General features: G+C 35.1%; 1 protein-coding gene across 1 annotated transcript in view; it reads right to left on the reverse strand.

The window, feature by feature from the left end:
- Positions 1–379: 379 nt before the first annotated feature.
- The window catches only part of LOC126229635 (sodium/hydrogen exchanger 3-like), a 702,719-nt gene continuing 689,397 nt past the window's right edge, over positions 380–13,701 (reverse strand). The window contains exon 14 of the mRNA XM_049942376.1: positions 380–3,823. Within this exon, the coding sequence (XP_049798333.1) occupies positions 3,396–3,823 (428 nt within the window). The 3' untranslated portion in view covers positions 380–3,395. The remainder of the gene's footprint in view (positions 3,824–13,701) is intronic.

Consider the following 13,701-nt stretch of genomic DNA (forward strand, 5'->3'; position numbering starts at 1 on the left):
TTCCGATTGACATTCAAATTTTTTTCATGAAAATAGGTTCTACAAAGGCTTTGTTATTAAGATGTAAGAGTGTTAGTGTGACTGCAGGTGAGTGTTTGGGTGGCTTTGTAGTTGTTTGTGTATGAGTGAGCTCTTAAAACCTAGTTAAGACTATGTACCATACTTCAGTCAGCTGTAGGAGAATAGTTGTTTTTCTACCAGATGGAAACATATATTTAACAGTTTACAGTGGTAGCAGGTACAAAAGAAGTTAAAATGAAGAGATAATGATATTCATTATGTCAGTATTAGGTACCAGGTTTATAATTGGAAGTGTGAAACGCACTGCATGTGTAAAAACAAAAGGATAAAATTTATGTATTTATACTTTAATCTCATCTCCATTCACACACTTCAATATCCTTCATTTATAACAAATTCATAATTCACATTACACATTACATAAATAAATAGTGCATCTAACACACTGCTGAGATTACAGCCTTAAAATGCTGTAATCGAACAAGGCACTAGTGAGATGGTTTTATCACCAAAGTAAAAAGCCCTCATAGACAGTCAGCACTGCTTAAGCCTTCAGTACAAATTTCTATGCTTCCCATCTAAATGGTATACCCAAGCATCTGAGAACTTTATTAAAGTTGAGAAATAGATCATTATTTTTTTAGCCCTGAATATTAATAGTGATGCTCAATGTATTTTTTAATAAATACAGTAGTTAGGCAGTATTGTGTCTACTGACCAGCAGTTTACACAGAAAATATTTAGAATCCTTGTCCAAAAGAGGTAAATATATACAAGTTACACAAACTTGATGAGAGAGTATAGAATACATACTAATGATAACTTTACTGAAATTTTAAGTACTGGTCAAAATATCATTAAAAATATTGTCATTACCCCAAGCACAAAGGATATACGATGAAAGGAAATTTTAAGTACTGGCAGAAATATCACTGAACAACATTTTTACTATCCCAAGCAGAAAGAACATGGGATGATACATAAACAAAGAAACATGGAATAAAATATAAATGCAGTGCATGGACTGAATTAGGCAAATCCTACAGAAAAAATGGCAGTCATTTGCATAAGAGAATGAATGTTTCCACTGAATATAATTCTTTTACAGATCTGAAAATTTCTGATTCTTAATTTTAATTTTCACATTGCCTTTTATGTTTGTATTTCAGTACAACCATCATTTATTAGTGATTATATCAAAATTTGTGGAAGTCATGTCCACCCATTATTTGTAATATATATTTAACACACAAAGAAAAGAAGATAGCTAAAAAAGAAAAACTTCTTTGAAAATTATAAGCACATACACTTTAGATGAGTCTGGCATCCTACCAAAATATACCTATAGCAGTTCAGAAAATGATAAAGTGTTATTGAGAAATAAAAATGAATCATATTCTCTCACCACTAATGAAATGCATATTTGCATAGAGTTTAATTATACATAGTCTGATTTTAATGTCAAAGACATCAGTAGTCGGAAATATTTCTGCATCCGAAAAAACATTTAAGAACATGTTTGACAAATAAGATATAATTTTAATTTCATCTCTGCTGTCAGGTACAACTGCCATTAGATCATTCATTCTGTTTTTGTCAGAAAATAACCTACTAACAGATGTACTATTATAGAGGAAACTAATACTGCTGAGATTTAGTTAGGAACAACTGTGCTTGAAAAGTAAGTAGCTGGTAACAAGTTGTGATGTGATAATGTGAAAAACTATACTAATTCCATATGAAAAATTTAAGCATACTATGGTAATGGAGCAATCTCTGCTCATACATTCAAGTTTTTTAAAGTGAGTAGACTTACATTCCGCTTGAAATGGATGTGGTAGAATACTTTTGATGGCAAAGATATGATATGGCTGGAGGTTATGGCATTAGCATAGAACTGCTAAAATTATATTTTTAAAAGAAATTATGAAGAAACATCTATAAATTCTTTCACAAAGCTTAGACTATCTGTGATCAAGGAGGTAAGAGGTTGTAATATCTGTTCTCATGTGTTGCACAGCTGTTACAAGAATGACAGATGAGCAAAACATAAAGATATTACAAATTAAACAATCTTAAACACTTGTCAAGAAGTTATTTTTGTGCATAAAATGATATATGTGTTCAGAAAGTTTTACACAGATGTGACAGATGAAAGCATAATGACATGAAAACAAATTTTTATCATTCAGTATGTAATTTTCCATCCCATTACAACTTACAACATTTCTGTTATTTTACTAACTCAACCATATTTCATTATGGATATCTGATCTATGAAAATAAACTTTTTACCTATGTGATAACAATAAAATAGTATTAGCACCATGGTCTATTTAAAATAATTACATACACTCTAAAATGAGAACCTATCTCCACCTAGTAAAAATCATTTCATACCCTTTATCAGATATTATTTTTAATCAACTTCTTAATCAGTTCATACTCAAACACAGCACCTTCAAAAATATACCTTACACCATGTACTCCTCTTAGCAAAGTTACAATACTAATCTTTTTCTGTACAAACCAGCCTTTCTTCATCACAGAGAAAGTTTTTTTGTTTTTTGTTTTTTTGTTTTGTTTTACAAGGTAACCATCATTTTGTATTGTCCTCATCCTAAAATAGATTCGTTGACACAACAACCAACATGGTTAGCACTAGATAGGCACATAAGTTTATTAATTCTAGTGTTGCTTTTAACCAGCCAATAAAACTAATCAGCTGACTGCATTTCATCTTAGAAAATACATATTCATTTCTCAAAATGTTTTGATTTTCACCATAAAATGAGCAAAAATATAGTAATGAGGTGTAATCAACAATAATATGGATTGAGAATCACTCTTAAGTAGTACATGTAATTAGAATGTGCGATTAATATTTTATAATAAGTACTTCTGCACTCCTCAGTAACCACTTCTGTTGCATTTCAAGACAGCAACAATTACTCTTGTTTACATTTTGTGCTGTTCATTAAGGCAAGAAATAACTTATAAAAGTGTGTATTACCATTTCTTTTCCAGTTACCAGTTTTTTTAACACACTCCTTTTTAATGTCACTGCAAGATGCATTAAATATCACGCATTAATGTCTGAAGAAGAAAAGAAAATTCTGCAGGCAAAAAATACACTTTGGGAGAAAAATAAAAGGCACCATAACTTAATGAAACTCACTCTTTGATCAACATGCATTTCATCTTAAATAACACCGTATTACACAGTGTCCCAAAAATTTCACCTTAATGTCAGACTGACTGTCTAATAGACAGTTCAGAAAAAATACTGTGGTCTACAACCTTTCAAATTTACGAAGATACCTGTAGCGAATATTCGTCAGGTTTGCTCCTTCATGTGAGCGGGGAAGCCTTAACTATTTGTGCGTCCGCGCAACAACTGCCTTTTCCTCTTCATCAGCACTAGACTCAAGTGAAGAGGAGGAAGAAGAAGAGGAAGAAGATGTGGCAAGAACAGCAAGCCGTGGTGGAGGAGGACGCACAGTCGGCCATCTTCCATTGCCACCTGCAATGTCCAGAGGAGAACTGATATTATCTTCTTCTGGAATCGGATTTACAGATGATCCTAATTCCAGCATTGAGCCTCTTCTTGCAGTGGGTGGACGTCTTCCTGGTCCTGGGAGAGATACTGGCTCCTCTATAAGGAGCACAGTGTTGGAAGTTGGTGGTGGGGATTCTCGAAGTGAAGATTCTGAACTTGCCCTTGATTCCTGGTGAACTGAACCAGCACTTTCTCGTCGAAACAGTCCAATTACGGAAGTCACTTTTGGTTGCTCTATGCCCCCTGAAAAAATATCATACAAATTTATTTGTGAACTGCTATTCCAATATCCTTCAGGAAATAAACATCTGATAGCAGGATATCAACACTTGCAAACATTTATGGGAAATTTCATAATATGTCAAAAGACAAAGTCTATAAGCTACCAATATTTTCATCACCCAACGATGTATGTTTAAAGAATAGTTTCATCAAAAGGGCTTCATTTAATTAATGAAGGTTGTGATGTTAGAATATTAAATATGTGTGCTTATATGGGAGAATAAAGCAAATTTAAAATGATATATGAGAAGAAATGATGTTTGTATGCATAGCTACATTTCATAATTAGTGCATGTTCTATCTGCAACTTGGACAGTATCAGACTGCAAGCCTAAAGGCCCAGTATTTCATCTACATATGGTCTTATGATTTCCTTTGTAATTTAGTCTAAGTTTCATGTCTGACTATGATTTCTGTATATTATAAATGATGAACAGTATCATGATTTAGATTCAATATTAAAATATAGTCACCTTACAGTTATCCATGTATGTTAATTCATAGATTAGAAAAAGTTGAGAGCATACCACATAAATAAAGTCATCTTTGGCAGAGCATTATGATGCTCAAATCAACCTTCAGTTTATAACCAGTACACATTTTTGTAGATCTGAACACTATTTCCATAAGTTTTTCTGTATTATATTCACTTTAACTACACTTTGAAAGTCAGTATAAGCTGAACCCCTGATGATGAAGCCATGCTTCAAAGTATGTGCTGGTATCAATAAAAATTCTCTTATTAAGACAGTCATTGGAATCTGACATTTATGATAACACTTCTGGGAAATGTATGAGCAAAATAACCAGATAAAACAATATTTGGAGAAGAAGGTGAAACATTTTCTGTGAAAGTTAAGAGATAGAGGCAAGATGCATGATATGTCATGTGAGAATATTAAAACAGGAATAGATAAGGCAATATATGAATACAAAAAAAGACATCATTAAATTTCTAATAGAGAATTCCAATAACACTCTAACATATCCTGCAAAGACTTGTGATAAAAGTGAATAAAATTTAAATTGTTTATACACTGCAGACATTTTTAAGAGATGAGAACACAGATGCTACACTTTGCAAAATATAAGAAAGATTAGATTACAATTTGTTAATATTGTAAATATTAGTAGAATCAAATCTTAAGTTTTATAGTAAAATGTGTGTTATGCCATGTTAGAAATGTAATTTGACTGTAATACCTAAGACAGTGACCAGTATTCAGTTTTGCATATTTTACCACTGTAAATACTTTATAAATGTGGCAACATTGTGAGAAGTAAGGCCCTCTGAAATTTATTATGTAAGTTGTATATATCCTACAACATTCTGTCTTTCAGTGATCTGGACAGATTTCAAAAAATGGGAAACTGTTTTCTATTTAATACAGTTCATATTTCTTTAAAGTAAGGGAAGAATGCATATCTGCTGATTACTTATTGTCAACAAAAGAAACTTTTTCCAGTAGATTTCATACATGGTGAGATTACTTTAAAAAAAAGCTATACCTGCAAAGCTGCTCTGAAAAATGGAAGTCATGGTATCATGAATTTTAAGATTTCATTCTTCAGAACATTTTCCTCATTCTCTTTTTTTATTTGAAAACTTACAATATGCATTCTCGCAGAGCAGCAGACAATTATCTCATATCTCTGTTACTAATCAGCTGGATCCCTCAAAAATTGTGAAAGGTATCAGAAGAATGAAAAGATTCGGGAATCACTGATATTTTTAAGATTGAGGAAGCTTCAATAACATAACTTTTTTAAGTTACCCATCTGTAACTACTCACTACTCAATTTCAGAATTGTTTCAACAGTATACACACAGCAGCCATCAGAACTAGAATCTTCTCTCATCCCTCTCTTCCCAACATGACCCACCTGCTTTATTTTCAGAAGAATATCAGCATTTCTTACTTAAATGTCTGTCACAAGCATAAAAATTCTGTTGTAATTAGTTGGAATTGGTTAGTATGGAAGTTATATCTACTGCAACATCTGAAATAGTCTTCTCTTTTGTACACTTTAATTAATATTTGTCCATCAATTAAAGGTTAAACTGCTCAATACACAATCTTTCCAACCATACAATAAGACAAAAATAACAGATTACAAAGGGAAGTAATTGCCAATATCACTGGGATGAGGCAGCACTGCAAAAAAACTAAAAAATAAAAGGGGACATAGCACAATATATCAGGAGAAACCATTAGATGAAACTGCCCTGGTTTTTTTGAACAAGAAATTAGAAGATTCAATCATTGTCTCCTCATGTGTTGAACATCTTTCTTCTACCAGTTTATTTTCATATGTCTCACCTCCCTCATATCAAAAGTTTACACTCATGGTAAATCAAAAGAGCTTCAAATTTCCATAGAAACTGAGCTGATAGTGAAGCAGTAATGTGAAAGTTTTACTACTGTTGTTATTCTATCTTGGACTTTCCACTGTTCAAGGTGGAATTTGCAGTTAAGCTCCTACTCAATGCAATTTTATGTGGCTGGTAGTTTCTTGGACATATGTTAACAACCTTAACAACTGCTTTGTATCAAGGATTTATGTCGCTAACATTTCCCACATAGTGATTTAGCAAATGAGTGCTTGGTTCCATTTGAAAATGAACCAAACAAACTGCAGTAACATTTCATTTTGGTAAACTCACTTTGGGATTCTTAAAATAACAATTTTTATACACAGCTTTTACTTTTTGAAAGTAATCTATGATTTTATATTAAAAATGTCTACCACATGTACTAATAAATATAATTTTAGCATTCTATAGTACTTTGATGGGTTCATATTACTACTGATAAATCTATTATTAAAACAGGAACATTACATTTATAACAGATACACAACAAAAATATAATGAGATTAAGAGGATACAAAGGTGAAAATAATCCTTCTATCTCTCTCTCTTTAAGGAAAAACTATTGAATCACCCAGCTACTGAGTGGCTGAAGAGGGTAGGTGTGAGAAAGGAGATTCTCCAATGAATTGTCCTCCTCCTTGAACAGTACGGTACTGAGTTTATATAAGCTCCTGATGAAGTTATGAACAGTAGTATGTGTCATTCAAACAGTGTAACTATACATATCACATGAGATGTGTGAAGGTTTTACAAGCGAGAGAGCTGCCTGAAAATAAAGCATTGGGCAATAATCAGCCATTGGTATTGTATCATTTAATCTAATGGAAAGTATTAGGAAACTATAAGAACATTTTTTACTGTTAAAAAAATCTCTCTTAACCTCCCCTTAGATCTGAGAGGGGCAAATATCAGTAACATATCATCACAACACCAGTCAATGCTAAACTAAAACGAGCCAACATAAGCACAAACGTGAAGACATCACCCACTTCAAAAATTTACAGGAATGGAAAAAAACTCACAGTACCAGAATAAAAATGTATACACACAATAATTCAGAGCCTCATGGTCACAGAGGTCTTGCAATAATGGCTAAACCTTGCCATGCCATAGAAGGTGAAAAAACAAATGTTGAACCATTAGTTGAAGATTACTAAGATTAATCACCAAGTGAACAAAAGTGAGAGAATGAATAGACTAATGAGATATTCAACAAATTGTAGATGGACATATGTTTCCAGGTCATTAAATCATACAAGTGGAGGAAAGAGAATTTGTTGGAATGGCATTTCTATTCCCAATGACATTGTGTTTGGTCACCTATCATATCTGAAGAAGATAAATGCACATTTGCAAGACATCAGCCCCATAAATTGATCCAGGTTGAAAATTTCATCATAATTATGACAGTATGCAGTTATAACCTGCTGAAAGTACAGATTTTAAACTTTCATGCACATTGGTTGTCCATCACTCAGTTCAACCCACCACAGCCACCTATTGCCTGAGCATGAAGTACCATTCAATGCAGTTAGTAGGAGGTTTGTGAATTGACATTGGTAACATGCTTTTTCTCAAAATGCACAGTTTATGACCCATAGCTAGTGCCAGAGATCTCTTTGCATTGAACATTTTAATGTTCCATTACATTTTAAATGAATGAAATGAATTGGTGTGTAATTAAAAAAATAGTGTATCACTGTTGTGTGTTACTTCCTTTGGATTTTAAAGCTGGCACTTTTAAAGTCACTAAACAAATGAAACATTCATGTGGAAAAGATGGCTGGTGTCAAAGTATAAGTGCTGAAGTTTGTTGTGCAGCTACTGTACTGTATTTTATGTGGGTCTGTTAAGCTATCCGTAATGATGACTGCACATACAGAGTACATCATCTGAAAAAAAGTAAAAAATATTGGCACACCGCTATGTCATGCAGACTGATGACTAGCTGCCATCAGAGGTGGATCCACAAGTATGAAATGAGGTGGGGTGTATTACTTCATCAGGAGAGAAGCTGTTACAGCAGAGCAAAAAATCCATTATGGGCATGTCAATCCTCCTCAAGCTGCCCAAGTCAACTATTGGTTACGTGAATGTAAAGTGTAAACTTTAAAAAACAATGACAGCTAAACCAATGAAAGGCTGCCCAAATGTACTGATGGGCAGTGACCTTCATAAGTTGTGGAGGGTGGTTGCAAAAAAAAAAAAAATTGCCTGAAATCAGTGGAAGGAATCACTCATGAGTTCAAAGTATTACCAACAGTTCAGCTAGCACAATGACTGTGCACAGGGAGTTGAAAAGATTGGGGTACAAGGGTCAAGCAGCTCCTCGTAAGTCACAAATTTTCATAGTCAAGGTTAAGCCACACTTGAGATGGTGTGAAGGTCAATGCAGCTGCAGAGTAGGCAACTAAAAAGTGATGATTTTGAGTAATGAAGATGCAGATGCAATATGTCAAGCAACTCCTCATAATCCACACATTTATATAATCAATGCTAAGTGAAATATGAGATGGTGTAAAGACCAATGCAACTGGACAGTGGATGACTGGAAATTGGCAATTTGGAGTAAAGTAGATATAGAATGAATCATGCTATGTGCTGAAGCAATCTGATGGGCAGTTGAGGTTTGACAAATGCCTGAAGGATGTTCCCTGCCATCATGTGTAGTACCAACAGTATACTACAAAGGAGGTGGTGTTACAATATGGGGGTGTCTTTGACAGTTAGGGTGTAGTCCCCTTCTTTCATTTAAGAAAAAGATAAATCTAGAAGGATATGAACACATTATACAGCATTGTGTCCTGCATAGAGTAGAGGAACAGTTTGGAGGCAATGATTGTTTGTATCAGCATGACAATGCAGTTTGTTGAAGCAGCATCTCTAAAGCTTGATTTCTGGACAATAACATTACTGAAATGGACTGTTTTGCACAGAGTCCTGTCTTCCCAACATAAAACTTTCAGGTGACAAAGAACTGCTGCTTTCCCACAGATATTTAGACACTTTATTGAAAGTGTCCCTAGTACAGTTAAAGCCATCATAAAAGTGAAGGATGGATACATCCTGTATTAATTTCCACTAATAGGTGTCTGGATACTTTTGATCAGACAGTGTATATACTTTGCAACACAGAACACCCAAATCACACTCTTCAGCATATGATAAGGGATGCTTGTTCTGCTGAATATGCTAACTGGAGATTGCTCCTCTCAGTATCAGTACCTCTGATGCTTGCAGACAAGAACTTGTTACATAATATGTGCTTCACTCTCGTCGCCACCAGGCTGTAGTTAATGATAATTTATTCTAGTCTCGTTTTATTTCTTCTTCTATCATTTCTATTCCTTGTATCTTCTTTTCTTTTTTCTCTCCAGTACCACTATTTTGTCCCATCTTAAATCTCCCCTTGTTTTAGGTGTACTTCCATTCACTTAGGTTCACCTGCAAAACTTTTTTCCCTTTTTTAATTTCTCATATTACCAAATATTGTCTGGTACTAATAATCCATTTTCCTCTCTTATTATGCCAAGTATGTTTCTTTTGGTTTTTGACTCTGAAGAAGAACATTATCCAAAAGCTGAGAAAAATTTGAGTACTGTTTATGTGCCTATCAACCATCCAACACATCAACTACTTGGTAAATGATTACCATTGCTCTTCATGTTACTTGTATTGTCCCCAAGACAATCCAGTACCACATCTGAATAAAAGCTTTTATGCCTTAATGATCCTGGGAGGTGCACCAATGAACAGGCAATTGTGAGTGCATATTGTGCACATTTACATTCAAACATAAAATATGGAATCATATTCTGGAGTAATTTTCCTGCAACACCGAAATTTTTAGGGATACAAAAGAAATCTAACAGAATTATACTGGGAAAAACATTAGGACATTCATAAATATTTTTAATTAAAAACTTAAACTTATCACCACTGTCCTTACATACATCTCGAAACATTAGTGGCTGCCTAGAAGCTTAGAATTATTACAGAGAAAATGAAAAAAATAATATCAAACCCTGTTAGATATAGATATAGTGGGAATTAGTGAAGTTCGGTGGCAGGAGGAACAAGACTTTTGGTCAGGTGATTACAGGGTTATAAATACAAAATCAAATAGGGGTAATGCAGGAGTAGGTTTAATAATGAATAAAAAAATAGGAGTGCGGGTTAGCTACTACAAACAGCATAGTGAACGCATTATTGTGGCCAAGATAGACACAAAGCATGGGCCAAGATAGACACAAAGCCCATGCCTACTACAGTAGTACAGGTTTATATGCCAACTAGCTCTGCAGATGATGAAGAAATTGATGAAATGTATGACGAGATAAAATAAATTATTCAGGTAGTGAAGGGAGACGAAAATTTAATAGTCACGGGTGACTGGAATTCGTCAGTAGGAAAAGGGAGAGAAGGAAACATAGTAGGTGAATATGGATTGGGGGGAAGAAATGAAAGAGGAAGCCGCCTTGTAGAATTTTGAACAGAGCATAACTTAATCATAGCTAACACTTGGTTCAAGAATCATAAAAGAAGGTTGTATACCTGGAAGAATCCTGGAGACACTAAAAGGTATCAGATAGATTATATAATGGTAAGACAGAGATTTAGGAACCAGGTTTTAAATTGTAAGACATTTCCAGGGGCAGATGTGGATTCTGACCACAATCTATTGGTTATGAACTGCAGATTGAAACTGAAGAAACTGCAAAAAGGTGGGAATTTAAGGAGATGGGACCTGGATAAACTGAAAGAACCAGAGGTTGTAGAGACTTTCAGGGAGAGCATAAGGGAACAATTGACAGGAATGGGGGAAAGAAATACAGTAGAAGAAGAATGGGTAGCTCTGAGGGATGAAGTAGTGAAGGCAGCAGACGATCAAGTAGGTAAAAAGGCGAGGGCTAATAAAATCCTTGGGTAACAGAAGAAATATTGAATTTAATTGATGAAAGGAGAAAATATAAAAATGCAGTAAATGAAGCAGGCAAAAAGGAATACATATGTCTCAAAAATGAGATCGACAGGAAGTGCAAAATGGCTAAGCAGGGATGGCTAGAGGACAAATGTAAGGATGTAGAGGCTTGTCTCACTAGGGGTAAGATAGTTACTGCCTACAGGAAAATTAAAGAGACCTTTGGAGAGAAGAGAACCACTTGTATGAATATCAAGAGCTCAGATGGAAACCCAGTTCTAAGCAAAGAAGGGAAGGCAGAAAGGTGGAAGGAGTGTATAGAGGGTTTATACAAGGGCGATGCACTTGAGGACAATATTATGGAAATGGAAGAGGATGTAGATGAAGATGAAATGGGAGATAAGATACTGCATGAAGAGTGTGACAGAACACTGAAAGACCTGATTCGAAACAAGGCCCCGGGAGTAGACAACATTCCATTAGAACTACTGATGGCCTTGGGAGAGCCAGTCATGACAAAACTCTACCATCTGGTGACCAAAATGTATGAGACAGGCGAAATACCCTCAGACTTCAAGAAGAATATAATAATTCCAATCCCAAAGAAAGCAGGTGTTGACAGATGTGAAAATTACCAAACTATCAGTTTAATAAGTTACAGCTGCAAAATACTAACGCGAATTCTTTACAGACGAATGGAAAAACTGGTAGAAGCGGACCTCGGGGAAGATCAGTTTGGATTCCGTAGAAATGTTGGAACACGTGAGGCAATACTAACCTTACGACTTATCTTAGAAGAAAGATTAAGAAAAGGCAAACCTATGTTTCTAGCATTTGTACACTTAGAGAAAGCTTTTGACAACGTTAACTGGAATACTCTCTTTCAAATTCTGAAGGTGGCAGGGGTAAAATACAGGGAGCGAAAGGCTATTTACAATTTGTACAGAAACCAGATGGCAGTTATAAGAGTCGAGGGGCATGAAAGGGAAGCAGTGGTTGGGAAAGGAGTGAGACAGGGTTGTAGCCTCTCCCCGATGTTATTCAATCTGTATATTGAGCAAGCAGTAAAGGAAACAAAAGAAAAATTCGGAGTAGGTATTAAAATTCATGGAGAAGAAATAAAAACTTTGAGGTTCGCCGATGACATTGTAATTCTGTCAGAGACAGCAAAGGACTTGGAAGAGCAGTTGAACGGAATGGACAGTGTCTTGAAAGGAGGATATAAGATGAACATCAACAAAAGCAAAACGAGGATAATGGAATGTAGTCAAATTAAATCGGGTGATGCTGAGGGGATTAGATTAGGAAATGAGACACTTAAAGTAGTAAAGGAGTTTTGCTATTTAGGGAGTAAAATAACTGATGATGGTCGAAGTAGAGAGGGTATAAAATGTAGACTGGCAATGACAAGGAAATCGTTTCTGAAGAAGAGAAATTTATTAACATCGAGTATAGATTTAAGTGTCAGGAAGTCGTTTCTGAAAGTATTTGTATGGAGTGTAGCCATGTATGGAAGTGAAACATGGATGATAAATAGTTTGGACAAGAAGAGAATAGAAGCTTTCAAAATGTGGTGCTACAGAAGAATGCTGAAGATAAGGTGGGTAGATCATGTAACTAATGAGGAGGTATTGAATAGATTGGGGAGAAGAGAAGTTTGTGGCACAACTTGACTAGAAGAAGGGATCGGTTGGTAGGACATGTTTTGAGGCATCAAGGGATCACAAATTTAGCATTGGAGGGCAGCGTGGAGGGTAAAAATCGCAGAGGGAGACCAAGAGATCAATACACTAAGCAGATTCAGAAGGATGTAGGTTGCAGTAGGTACTGGGAGATGAAGAGGCTTGCACAGGATAGAGTGGCATGGAGAGCTGCATCAAACCAGTCTCAGGACTGAAGACCACAACAACAACAACAATATCAAACATTCACAATTCCTGTACAAGACAGCAAGGTAGCCTGTATAATTTCTTAAATAATCATCTATAGAACAGAATGTGCAAATATAAATAAATACAGTATAACCTTAGGATTATGACTTTTGGCATCATAACGTATGATGGACTGTACAAGATGCAATGGAGAGATAATAAATAAACAAAACTATAGTTCATAGTATGAAGGCTTTCACGACTGGATGACATATCTTCTGGTAAACCTTCCAGGATGTAAGGTCGTGGTCCATGAAACTCTTCGGCTCCTAACGTTTCGTCTAGAGCTGCGCTGGACATCTTCAGAGCATTTTTCCCTCTGAAGATGTCCAGCGCAGCTCTGGACGAAACGTTAGGAGCCGAAGAGTTTCATGGACCACGACCTTACATCCCGGAAGGTTTACCAAAACTATAGTTCTTTCTCCAGTCTTTGACCTGATATCCTGAAGAGTCTGGCTGGTATTTTTATCAATACCCCAATGTTGTTTTTTCCAAGTTCGTATGAAGCTTTTTGAAAGGCTAGTCAAAGATAAGAACTGAATCTTCACTACAGTTTCCCTTCACTGTGATCTCACTTTCAACCATCAATAAAGAAATAATATGACTCTTTGGT

The sequence above is a fragment of the Schistocerca nitens genome, unplaced genomic scaffold (genome assembly GCF_023898315.1).
Source record: "Schistocerca nitens isolate TAMUIC-IGC-003100 unplaced genomic scaffold, iqSchNite1.1 HiC_scaffold_376, whole genome shotgun sequence".
NCBI classification, from domain to species: domain Eukaryota; kingdom Metazoa; phylum Arthropoda; class Insecta; order Orthoptera; family Acrididae; genus Schistocerca; species Schistocerca nitens.